The following is a 12,803-nucleotide window of genomic DNA, read 5'->3' on the forward strand; positions in this document are numbered from 1 at the left end:
TGAGCTTTATTATTGTCCTTAGGTATTTCATCTTCCTCGTCTTCCATACGGCGTGATCCCAGGGGGATACCTGATGTATGCCTCAGGTTTGTAAACCACGTGATTCAATGGACATCGGAGACTTGCTTGGCTCCAACACCCTGCCCTTTTCCACGACCATTCAACGCCCACTTCGCCATGCTCACCTCTGAGCCTACCTTCAAGCGCTCCTCATCCTCGCCGTTAGGGCAGTCGCATGGTTCGGATGTGAAGAAGCTTAAGCGCCCGTATCATCACCACCATCGCCTACAGAATCCTGTCATCCCAGCCACTTCGGAGCCTGCCATTACTGATGCTTCCTCCATCGACCATTTGATGAGTCGCTCTATTGGATTTTCATTAAGAGAAAATGGGTTTGACCTGGCCGATCCGGTGGCGTTGGATAGCTTTCGCAATGCAGCGGAGGAGTGTACGTTATCAAAACGGTATATGTGAAGATATTGACCCAGATGGTACTGACTGAATTGATACCAGATCTCCTGAAATTTGCATCATACATACGCCAGTCAATGCTCTCAAGCCGGCGCATACAACCTATTCCACAAGATTTCGAACATGCTTTGAAGAGACACTCCCTGCGCGTGGACGACCTCATCCCACACGTCAAAACTATTCGGGACTTAGAACCTACTCCAACTCTCCTACCAAGCCCTCCACCAGAAGACGACTCCTTTAAGACCTTACCATCTCTCGGACCCCGGCTCAGTGGCGAGGACGATCGAGTCCGAAGCGCGCACATCCCCAAACATTTCCCCGAATTTCCCAGTAAACATACCTACCGACATACTCCCGTATTCACCGAGCGAGAGCAAGACCCCCGAAAGATTCGTGAGCGTGCAACAGAAGATGGACGTCATGGAGAGGAGGCTTTGCGCAAACTTGCTCGAGCAGCCTTCAAGGACAATCAACTTGGGTCTTCGGGCAGGGATAAGAAGTCATGGGGTCGGAGGACAGAGAGCATGGACAGTATGTTCGAAAAGACTGTCAAGGAACTTTTGAAGAAAACGCCAAAGCCCGCAACTGTTCCTGGATTGGTCGCGTCTATGGAGATAGACTCTGGAGCTGCACCCGATACGGAGATTAAGCTAAACCGAAGCAAGACGTCGCTGAGCATCGAACTACCGCCTATTATCAACTGTGAACGGGATCTTTGGCGCAAGTCGACTGTGTCTCGAGACCGGAGACCGGAGGAAAAAACCCCTGGAGTAAAGGACACATCGGGCATCCCCAGGGTGGAAAGCTGGGTGGGTACATAATTGGGGATGCGTGAAGGACGGGAAAACACGGGATTGGCGTCAGGGCGTTTGACTTTTGTAGTATAGCCATACTCGAGAAGATACCCATGGAGTTGATTTGAACATGCAAAGGAAGAAACTGAACGAGAAATTGTAGCTGTTGGTATCTCATCAGAACTTGTAGAGCGAATGCCGAATCCCAACTCCGTACGCAATGCCGTTAATAAGGCCGTCCATACTTTTATTTGCCGTCGGTTTTCGCATCACCCTCCACTGCAGCCTTGCGCTTCGCCTCTTCTTCCGCTTGCCTGATCGGCTCCCACGCAGTCGTTTCAACGGTCAATCCATTGGCACAGCTAAGAGACACAGTCAGAAACAGCGACAATCTAACGAAGAACCAACAACATACCGCCTGAATAACCGTACCACGGGCTTGCAAGTGACCACACCTGGCTTGGGGATCCCATCCTGCGGCGGATTACAAGAATATTGCACCATTTCCATAAGCTTGCATTTCTCTAGTTCGACGGGACCGCCCTTGCGACGCCTCTCTTGGAAGTTTTTACGGATGATGCTGACATGACCAGGGAGAGATTCGGCGGAGAACACTGGGACGAGAGGAGCCATTTAGACCAGTTTCCGTACGACAGATCCGTAATATGAGAGATGCGATTTAAACAGATATACTGCAACGCTGGTGAGTACTCTGTTTTGAATGCCTCGGAGAGGAAAAGTGAGTGAGTGGAAGCGGGAACTTGCGGCCGCCCATGTCAGATTAGATGCTACTTGCCTTGGCCTGCAATATTCCGACAATCTTCTAGGTCGGACGACTGAAAGCTCCACAGGGATTGTTTTATCACCACGGAGACTGTTATTGTTTATTTTACAATGTTGGATTATATATGATTCTCGGATTAGGGAAGTCTCAGCAATGGCTGCCAATCTTGGGGAGAGATTGCTTGGGGAGGTGTATGAAGAACAATTGGATGAGGTACAGCTGCTTCCATTTTGCTCTCCTGGTTGCGTAGTGATTGATATGGCTGAATATTAGCCTTTATTTTTTGGCGCAACGTCGCTTCTTATGTATTCATGCTAATGTGCTAGTTCCTGCATGATCTGAGAACCACGTACTATGATACCGTCGATGACAATGCACTAGAACGCCGCCTAGGAATCAAAGAGATTGATGATTTTCTAGATGTGTTTATGAAACCCACTCCAGTGAATCCGCCTCAGGGTCATCAGGTGCCACGGCAGCTAGAACAGACTATTCCTCGTGATAGAGATGAAGAACGTGAACTGGGCGACGGCCAGCAATTGCAAGAGGAAACCCGTGTAAACCCACTTTCTACCGAACAAGCTCCTACGCCAATTCGTGTTCATCGCGACACGGTTCTGGAGATATCAAGCACCTCCTCTGCATCCGGAAAATCCCAGCTGTTATATTACCTCTCCGCAATTGGTGTCTTGCCGTCTGTGTGTGACGGAATCCAACTAGGTGGCCAAGAGTCTGCCGTTGTCTTTATTGACACCGACGGCCGCTTCGAAGCAGAGAGACTACAGGCTGTTGCTCGCGGGATCATTCAGAAACGAGTGACAATAACAGCTGCTGAGTCGCCAAGGGGTACAGAGGCAGACAATGATCTATCTGAATGGTCGTCCAATCATGATCTGGAAGTGATGCTGGTCTCCTCCCTGAAACATGTCCATGTTTTCCGTCCACAGTCCTCGTCGGCATTCCTGGCTACACTACGGCACCTGGAAACATATTTGTATGACCTCCAACGGCATATATCCTCTGATCGACCCCTCCGGGCTATACTTATTGATAGCGCTAGCGCGTTCTTCTGGCAAGATAGGCTGCAGGATGAAGTCGCTCGAACTGAGGAGATCGGACGCCCTCATGCTGACATTGAACGTGAAAGGCAGCAGAAACAGAGCTTTTACCTCTCTGACCTGTATGCAGATCTGGCTGGGGAATTGAAACGACTGCAGAAACAATTCAGCTGCTCGGTTGTTTATACTACTATAGCTGCGAGCGGGAGATCCATGACAGGAAGCCACAGCCATGGCCAGTATTATAGATATACACCATCCGGTCCCTTCGATTTATACAACCCCTTGGAAACCTCATTCCCGGATAGGCCGGCTTTTCGATCTACCCTCCCCGCTCCCTGGGGCATATTTCCCAACTTAAGGCTAGTTGTCCAGCGTGATGCGGTTCGGCCATTTCCGCCTTCGATGACTCCGTACGAAGCCCAACGAGATGCGCGTATGCGACAGGAGACGGTCTTGCAGGGGAAGTTCTCGGCGTGGGTGAATAGATGGGGCCAGGAAGAATGGCCTCGCAGGATATTGGACGGACTCGAGAGAAGAAACCGGGGCATGTTCACCTTTCGGATAGGAAATGATGGAGTTGACTTCACTTGACCTTCCTGACTGCTCAGAAATCTTGCATATTTATCAAGGACTCAGGGCAGCTCATGTTCTATGGACTATGCTCTACAGCTGTTCACTCTACACACTGTCCTATTGCCGTACCCATCATCCAAACAGCTTCCCAATGGCCTCCACCGTTGTATTACCGCCACTGAACACAACACCTACATCCCACCCCTGCGGCGCCTCCTTCTCAACCAGACGACGGAAATCCTCGTTAAACAAACAAACCGCCAGGCCGACCACTGCACTCGGTTCAACCACCACCTTCATCCTCTCCAACACCAACCGCATCGCATCCTTGATCTGCGTTTCCGTGACAGAAAACACGCCCGCAACCTTGTCCTGGTTCGAAATCACCTCCCAATTAAGCACCCCCACCGGCGTGCGTAACCCATCCGCAATCGTCAACGTCTTGACTGCCAGAACGCGCTCTCCAGCCTGCAGCCCTCGACGACAATCGTCCGCACCCTCAAAGCTTGGCTCCGCACCGAACACCTTCGTTGGTTTATCGGAGAAAAACGTCGCCACGCCGGAATTGAGCCCGCCGCCTCCAATGGGAGTGATCACCGCATCGAGATGTCTCTCTTCCAAAGCACCCTGATGCAAATGCACACTTAACTGCGGATTCTCTAGCACAGCATCCAGATATTGTTCCTGCAGTTCGAGACCCGTCGTGCCTTGTCCGCAAATGATATTGAAATCATCGTACGGAGGCACTAAGATTGCATCCGTTCTCGCCTGCACCTCAGCCACCAATGCCTCGCGCTCCGTACTTGTCGATCCACTGAAAATCACCTCTGCTCCATATGATTTTGTGCCCTCTATCTTTGACGGTGTGCTAATTCTCGGCATGACAATGTAAGCTGGGATATTCAACGTCGACGCTGCTAGCGCTAGAGCCTGCGCATGATTCCCTACAAACACCCATATCAGACATACATTAGCAAATCTCCAACCAGTATACACCCACTACAAGCGTATAACCAAGAAACGCAGAGAAAGAAGGATAAGGAAAATGAACCAACAAACCCGAACTATGCGTAACCACCCCCCTCCGCTGTACCTCATCCCTACCCCGCTCGGCGATAAGCCGCAGTAAAGCGTGAAAGCCGCCCCGCGCCTTGAACGCCCCAATGCGCTGGTAATTCTCGCATTTGAAGAAGAACCGGAAGGTAGGGTTTGCGGGGGCCTGGTTTTCGAATTCGGTGCCGGCGAGCGAGGAGGGCGTTTGCGGTGTCGAGGCGATGGCGTTGAGTGTTTGGTTAGTTAGGAGGGGCGTGCGGTGTATGTACGGCTTGATGAGCGTGTAGGCAGAGTGGATTGCAGCCGGGGTGAGGGATTGGGCTGTGGTCTTGGAGTCGGACATTGTGATAATCTTAAAAATCTTGATCTATCTGTAACTGTATATACAAAAGGGATTGTTTGATCTATGGTGGAGGAATAATGGCGATGGAGGGGTTGACGGGGATAATCGGAAGAAGCGCGTGAGTCATTGGTGACAATCCAATAAACCTGCAGATCGACGCTGTTCTACGCTAAGTACAGTATGGTAGAAGTGATTGAATATTTAAAATTGCATTATGTAACTAATTGAAACTCCGAAATTAATTCATGGTACAGTCATAACTTTTCCAATCCTCATACTGGTATAGCATTAGATTTATTTCTGGTTCTCAGGGCGGAGAGAGCTATCATTGAGTTAGCAAAAGTTCTTCTGCAGTTTTTTTAAACCCAAGGGACTTGACTTACCGAACGGCCTTGCCGGCACGCCAGATCTCGAGATTACGGATGTCCTGCATCTCCTTCTCGTACTTCTCCCGGTAGTCCTTCTGCGAGTTGTATTCCAGAGAGCGCTTTGTCTCAGAGCCATCGCGCACGCTGTCGTAGAGTTCGTTGAAGAGGGGTTTCAGGTTATCTTTGAAGCGGTTGGACCAGTCGATGGCACCGCGGCGAGCGGTGGTGGAGCAGGCAGCGTACATCCAGTCCATACCGTTGGCACCGATGAGAGGGTAGAGAGACTGGGTGGCCTCCTCGACGGTTTCGTTGAAAGCCTCCGAGGGGGAGTGGCCACGCTCACGCAGAACCTCGTACTGAGCGAGGAACATACCGTGGATACCGCCCATCAGGCAGCCACGTTCACCATACAGGTCGGAGTAGACCTCCTTCTCGAAGGTGGTCTCGTAGAGGTAGCCGGAGCCGACGGCAACACCCATGGCGATGGCCTTCTCCTTGGCCTGGCCGGTGACGTCCTGGTAGACGGCAATGGAGGAGTTGATACCACGGCCCTCGCGGAATAGGGTACGGACGGTTCGGCCGGATCCCTTGGGGGCAACGAGGATGACATCGACGTCCTTCGGGACTTCGACCTTGGTGAGGTCCTTGAAGACGGGGGAGAAACCGTGGGAGAAGTAGAGCGTCTTGCCCTTGGTGATCAGGGGCTTAAGAGTGGGCCAGGTCTCACTCTGGGCAGCATCCGAGAGGAGATTCATGATGATTGTACCCTTCTCGACGGCGGTGTTGACGTCAAATAGGTTCTTGCCAGGGATCCAGCCATCCTGGACGGCTTCCTTCCACGAGGCACCGTCCTTGCGCACACCAACGATGACATTGAGGCCCTGATCACGCAGGTTGAGTCCCTGACCGTGACCCTGGGAGCCGTAACCGATCAAAGCAAGGGTATCATTCTTGAAGAACTCCTGGAGCTTCTCGCGGGGCCAATCGTCACGCTCGTAGACGGTCTCGTTCGAACCGGCGAAGGAAATGGTCTTCACACCGCGCACAGTAGTGGTGGGGCCTGACACGCGAGGGATGGCATTGGCAGCAGCCTTGGCCAGGGCAGGCCGGGGGAGGGCGGCAGAGACGACGGAGCGAGGAGCGGCGACACGGGCCAGGCGGAGGGCCCGGGGAAGACCACGAGAAGCCATTGTGAGAGATAAGGAGTTGGAAGTGATGGAGGAAATTGAGGAGAAAAGAAAAAGAGGAGAAGAGAGGAGATTGGGACGGAGAATTGTCAATGGAAGAGAGAGAAGAATCTGTGGACGTTGCACAGGTTATAAATTGCGGCCACCAGGAGCTGTCTCGGCGGGCGGGCAGCACGTGATCCGGAGATAGGCAGTTCCTCCCCGGCCGATGTCGGATTGCCTGGCACATGATTGGTTGGAGGGCAGCGGTCAAATGTGGGGTTTTATGTAATCTACAGGAGTGCCAATGAACCTGCTTAGATAGCAGTACGGAATACCATCAGAGTATGTGTGATATGCTGTCTCGACCATCGCAGACATGGCCAGAATCCCCTATGATCAATCGCGCTGATTTTGTCAAGCTATGTCATCACTGATTGTCTTTCTTATGCACATTCGACTGCCAGTGGAAATATACTCCGTGCATAGCGAGACAGCCAGGGCCATGACAGCCCCCAAATTTATATTTAAGAGTACAGCATCAAAGTGGGACCACCAGTGTGGAGTCCGGCTCTGTTCACTGGAGTCATAGATCCCGATCCCCTCGAGGAATTTCGCATCTGGGGAAGTTGGCAATGTCAATGTACTCCTGAGTACGAAGTACATTTTGATCAGTGAGTCATCTGAGATCTTACCTTTGACATTCTTTGCTGTTGTGATCAGGTTTGAAGTATTGTTAGCCTGTTTTAAGCTACCACAGAATCGTCCCGAGCGCTAGGTCTGGGACTACATTGGTTGGGCAGAGCTTGCTGAATCTTTCCTCGCATCAAAGCACATAGGGTAAGGAGCACTTATTGTGAAACCATGATTTATCTACTCTGTTCGTGAGATGGAACTCGAAAAGGCTCTGGTCTTTCCCATCGCTGCTGTCGAAGATCCTTCCGGATGTGTCTGGTAGCATTGTCTTGGCACCTGCAGCAATTTGGGTAAGGCACTCTCAGCTTGGTGAGGAAGAGAGCATTCTTCAGTTACCCATGCGTCTACTCCGGACCTACAGAGTACGGCGCTTGCTAGGAGATACAACATCTAGTACTCTGAATGCTAGCCTAGCTCCATGTACAACAGAACGCACAAGTAGCGACCGGAAGACTTTTAAGTCGTTTCGGCTCTCTTCTGAATGAAACGATAGTCTTTTCAATGTCCTAGGTGGTCATAATTAGAGGCGCGAGAGCGATGTAATCCTAGGACAAGTCAGAAAGTCTATTTATCTTCGTGCTTTTCCAGCCTCAGAATCCCAATTCCGTTGGTATTTCTGGGTTCTACCATGGAGATCATATGTGACACGCCGTTGAAGATTCTTTTCGCTAACCTCGTTCATTGCAGTACGGAGTTGCCTGGTCAGCTAGCTGGACCCTGTAGCTCAAATAATGTGCATATACTCGCCAATATGAATAGACTCTACCCAGTCGGTGCCGATAGATACCCCGGATAGAATTTCCGCTTTCTTTCTGCACTGCGCTCTTGATCATGCAAAGTCCCAGAAATTACTTCAAACATTTGGGAGGATTTTATGGAAACAATTGCTAACCCGTGGATAATTCGGTCATTTGTCCATACGCAGCTTCAGTGAAGCCCATGTACATACATACACATATAGTACCAAACACCCTGGAGGTTCATCTGCACCCTAACTGTAACGATTTTTTTGAGCCCTGCAGCCCTCCAAAGTGGGAATTAACGGCGTCCTTGACTCCGTTGTCTTGGTAGATCATGCATCCTCTGTCTTCGTCCTGGCTGGCTGACACGCAGAGCTGATGCCTGAGGTGTCGATGCACAGTTCCGTTTTCTCCACCAAAACATCCACGTTCGCCTCGTTCGTGATAGATCTCGTATCGTCGCCAACCTGCCCCAGTTCCCCAGCTTACTCCCATCCCTTCTGGTGTGGATTATCTTTCCTGCGCCGGCATTCTACGTGGTTTATCCCTCGGCCCTTGAGCCTCCCTTGTCACCACCGTCACCCTTACCATGTTCATACAATGAGTTTCTTTTCCCAATTCGGTGATCTGCCCACCATTCAGACCCGTAAGGCCCTGCTTCTCCTGGATTTTCAAAATGATTTTTTGCGATCCTCCGGTGCCGTCTATGTCTCCAACGCCAGTGAATTCCTCGAGACCCTCCCCCAACTAGCCAGCGCTTTCCGTCACAATGGGGAGGTTGTTTGGGTGCGTTCTTATTATGAGTCACGGCGACCATTGGTCGGGAGGGACTTACAGGAGCTGGTGGTATTAAGTCGCGCGGGGGATGCGTCAGGGAAGGGTTCTTTTGCTGAGGAATCTGTGGACCCTGTGAGCTTGGAGCCCAAGGGTCCCGTGGATGACGAGGCCTTTTTGTCGACCGAAACCGCTCAGTGCTGCCGGCCACAAACGGCGGGGGCGCAGTTCCCGGCACCTATTCTGGCCGCCATCGACACCGACGCCGACACGCTGGTCGAGAAATCCGAGTATTCCGCCTTGCAGGATCAAGGACTCATTCTTTCCCTGCGCACACGCTTCGTTACCGAACTGTATCTATGCGGTTCCCTGTCCAACGTTTCCGTCTACGCTACTGCTCTCGATGCGGTGCGTCACGGGTTTTCGGTCAACCTAATCGAGGATCGTCTTGGGTTTCGCAGCTTTGGTCGTCATGAGGAGGCGATGCGGCGGATGGCTGATATATTTGGAGCCAATGGAATTACTGCAGATGAGCTTTTTGAGGAGCTGGACTGGCAGGAGACGGATGCGATCGCACGCGAAGGCAGCAGCTCCACGCCAGCACGATCGGTCACCCCCGCGGGGATCGAGGGCGATATGGGTGGACTCGACTTTCGACGAACCCGTAAGTTGACTGGTATGGATGATCCTCCTGCGTCTTTGGAAAGGGGCGGCACGCGTCGCAACCTGGACGATATTCTGGCCGAGCGTTCTGACGATGAGGATGGTGACCTGCTAGAACTGGCGAATCTGACCCGGGGCAACTCTCGATACACACGAGCTGTACAAGACTCAGATCCGACGCAGCAGCCTGGAGATAAGGGGGTGCGCCCTCGCATGCGTCGTTCAAAAGGATCCGACCCTAAGGTCCCAGGTTCTTCTCGACCAGAAGCCCGACGAAGCGGTAAACAGCCCAAACGATCGCAGGCTGCCTGCAAGCCAGGTGATAAGATTGGAGAGGGTGACTCGCGTATTGTTCACGATTTGGACCTCCCAGCAGAGGCATTCGAACAGATTAGTGGTGAAGTTGCATGGCAAAAGATGTACCATCTGTCGGGTCAGGTTCCGCGCCTTGTTGCCGTTCAAGGTCGCCCCCTGGAGGATGGATCGGTCCCTATATATCGCCATCCTGCGGACGAATCCCCGCCATTTCAGTCTTTTACCCCGGCGGTGGATCGGGTGCGTGCTGTCGTAGAGCGGATCCTTGGGCATCCGCTTAATCATGTCCTCATCCAGCTATACCGCGATGGACAAGACCGTATCTCGGAGCATTCTGACAAGACCTTGGATATCGTACGAGGGTCATCGATTTGCAATGTCAGCCTCGGCGCCCAGCGGGTCATGGTACTTCGCAGTAAGGCCCAACCCGCCGAGGGCGATTCAGGACGACACTCACAACGTGTACCGATGCCCCACGAATCACTCTTCATCCTCGGTGAAAAGACTAATATGCGGTGGCTCCATGGAATTCGACCAGACAAGCGCCCGGACTCGGAAAGATCCATAGAAGAACGAGCGTACGGCGGCAAGCGGATCTCGCTTACGTTCCGACATATCGGCACTTTCTTGAACCCTTCTGGTGACACAATCTGGGGTCAAGGTGCCGTCTCGAAAGACCAGGACCGAGCAAATCCGGTCATCCACGGCGATTCCGCCGAGACGGAGCGACTTATCCGCGCCTTTGGAGAAGAAAATCGTTCCATCGAGTTTGACTGGGATGCTATCTACGGTGATGGGTTTGACGTGGTTAACTTTGTGACCGCATCAACTGTGAAACTCGTTCTTGGCTCGGATCAAGTGGCCAATCTACGGGTTCTGCTTTGCTTGGGTGAAAACGGCATTCGTTACGACACGGTCACCGAAGATGATGATGACGCGGGAACGGTCCGCGAAAGCAGTAAGCAAATCGCCGAACGACCGTTGTACATCGGACCGAACGGCGTTGCAATTGCTGGCGACGTCAAGATCATGACCGATCTAGCCCGGCGGTCTCCGGATATGACTCGACCTGGAGTAGAGGTGCTGCGTGGGGGCAGCCAATTGGCAGAGATTGACGAATTACTAGCACATTGGCGGGAACACAAATCTCAAAAAAAAAGCAACGAATTCAATTCGTTAGATGAGTGGGAGAAGGCTTTAAGCGGGCAGAGTTACTTGGATGGTGCTACATTTGGAATTGATGATTGTTCATTATGGCCGGTGTTGAGGGAAATCGTGCAGGAGAATGGGTCTTTCTCGAACAAGACCCATCCTAACCTGCTGCTCTACTACACTAGACTGGAGAAGCGTGGGGTTATCCGAAAGACACTAGAGGAAATGAAATGATCATGCCACCTGATATACCCGGTTTGGAGAGGCACAGTGCTTGGGAGGGTTGACTACCTTAGCATTTAATGATTTTCGGCCGATAGCCCTCATGGGTGAAATTTGCATGTCTATTGGATGGGAATGATATCCGGAATTTTATACATAATTACTTCAAGTTTGTTAATAGGTATAGTTTGTCTTCATACACACATTGTGAAGAATAATATCAATCCAGGCTCTCTATCAAAAATCAGTGGTCAGGGCCTCTTTCAGGGCCGCATCACTATCCGCCACAGCCTTCAGGAATGCTTGAGCTGCGATATTTGCGCCCTCAGGGCTCTTATGAGCGTGATCCTTGGGATAAAACGAATTGACCATGTCCTCCCCCAGCAACTTATACGCATTTGCCACATAGCCTCCATGATCCACATAATCAACTCCAGTGACCTCCGCCGCCAACCGTGCATAATCAACAAAACGCGAAGGCGAGTATTCATACTCCCCTGTTTCCCACACATTGTTCGACGTCTCGCTACATATCAAGACATGGGCCCCCTTCTCACAAACAACTCCGCAGCATTCTCAAGATAAGCTGGGAAAGTGAGCACCGTCTCCTGACGTCCGTTATACTCCGTTTAACAAGTCTCATCGCCAGTTCCAGGACAGTCAGTACGACCATTATCATTGGATAATGGCCCCCCGTCGTTATGTCTGAACTCGATCACGACGTAATCGTCTTTCTGTAGAATGTCTGCGATAGCCTGGAATCGACCTTCGAGGGTGTATGACCGTGCACTCCGACCGCCGATGGCTCCGTTGGAGACGGTGGTGTAGACGTAGTCGGTGACGTACTCGGCCCTTCCTGTTTCTGTTAGTGGGAGACTGGATTGTACGGAGGTAGGAATGACAGGGACTTTGATAGAGTACCATCGGTACCAGAACCAGAACCACCTCCACCTTTAGCCATGGTGGAATCCCCGACCAGATCGATAGTAGCCGTTAGAATACTGGGAAATAATGAAAGATGCAGAATAAAGAACTGCATTTGTTATCGGTCTGGATTCAACTGTAGTAACTCCCTAGCCGACTAACAATACTATACTTTAAACACTCTCGACAATATACATCTCCGCAGGAACATTCCTCTCTAGAGAAATCACATCACCTCAAGACCAGGGAGGATATGGAGAATCCTCCGTCTCTGGCTATCACACACCGAAAAGACAAAAATAGATCAGGAAGTATACTGAAGTCCTTCCAGATAAGTAGATTATCACAGATGACCAGTTCTCAAAAGGGAGAAATTCATATATGTTAATTTCGAATGAGAAAATATTCAGGATTATCAGCCCATTTATTCATGGTGTTGAATGGGGGATAGATATCTGGTCGGGATATATCCTGGGATTTCCCCTCATGGTGTCCATGTACTTTTTTTTTTTTTTGCCCAATTGTTAGTTAAATGGGCTATTAGCTTTTCCGTGTCTGATTTATGGAGGGATTCCTGCTTGAGTGGGTAGGATAGAATATTATGTTTGTTTCCAAGATAGAGTTGCATACAATACTTCTGATTAATCCTGCAGAGAGATTTTGAGAAATGAGCAATTTGGTTAACCGAACCGACTAAATTA

The 12,803-nt window shown here is 51.0% G+C and overlaps 5 protein-coding genes across 5 annotated transcripts; 2 read left to right on the top strand and 3 right to left on the bottom strand.

Annotated features, from left to right (window-relative positions):
• Positions 1–177: 177 nt before the first annotated feature.
• Positions 178–3,704, top strand: ATNIH1004_007978 (uncharacterized protein; the record flags this gene model as incomplete). Its single annotated transcript, XM_033572591.1, has 4 exons — positions 178–448; positions 514–1,283; positions 1,797–1,915; positions 2,396–3,704. 4 exons carry the CDS (start codon positions 178–180, stop codon positions 3,702–3,704), a joined length of 2,469 nt encoding a protein of 822 aa, XP_033425906.1.
• Positions 3,705–3,818: 114 nt separating this feature from the next.
• Positions 3,819–5,082, bottom strand: ATNIH1004_007979 (threonine/serine dehydratase; the record flags this gene model as incomplete). Its single annotated transcript, XM_033572592.1, has 2 exons — positions 3,819–4,630; positions 4,746–5,082. The coding sequence occupies 2 exons, from the start codon at positions 5,080–5,082 to the stop codon at positions 3,819–3,821; spliced, it is 1,149 nt and encodes a 382-aa protein (XP_033425907.1).
• Positions 5,083–5,376: 294 nt separating this feature from the next.
• ILV5 (Ketol-acid reductoisomerase) lies at positions 5,377–6,640 on the bottom strand (the record flags this gene model as incomplete). The annotated part of the gene is made up of 2 exons (XM_033572593.1): positions 5,377–5,404; positions 5,466–6,640. 2 exons carry the CDS (start codon positions 6,638–6,640, stop codon positions 5,377–5,379), a joined length of 1,203 nt encoding a protein of 400 aa, XP_033425908.1.
• Positions 6,641–8,652: 2,012 nt separating this feature from the next.
• ATNIH1004_007981 (isochorismatase family protein family) lies at positions 8,653–11,190 on the top strand (the record flags this gene model as incomplete). The annotated part of the gene is made up of 1 exon (XM_033572594.1): positions 8,653–11,190. One exon carries the CDS (start codon positions 8,653–8,655, stop codon positions 11,188–11,190), a length of 2,538 nt encoding a protein of 845 aa, XP_033425909.1.
• A 225-nt stretch (positions 11,191–11,415) lies between these two features.
• Positions 11,416–12,139, bottom strand: ATNIH1004_007982 (rhamnogalacturonan acetylesterase RgaE; the record flags this gene model as incomplete). The annotated part of the gene is made up of 3 exons (XM_033572595.1): positions 11,416–11,753; positions 11,846–12,034; positions 12,100–12,139. The coding sequence occupies 3 exons, from the start codon at positions 12,137–12,139 to the stop codon at positions 11,416–11,418; spliced, it is 567 nt and encodes a 188-aa protein (XP_033425910.1).
• Positions 12,140–12,803: the final 664 nt, after the last annotated feature.

Source organism: Aspergillus tanneri (assembly GCF_003426965.1).
Source record: "Aspergillus tanneri strain NIH1004 chromosome Unknown AapTan_7_pilon_pilon_pilon, whole genome shotgun sequence".
Lineage (NCBI taxonomy): Eukaryota > Fungi > Ascomycota > Eurotiomycetes > Eurotiales > Aspergillaceae > Aspergillus > Aspergillus tanneri.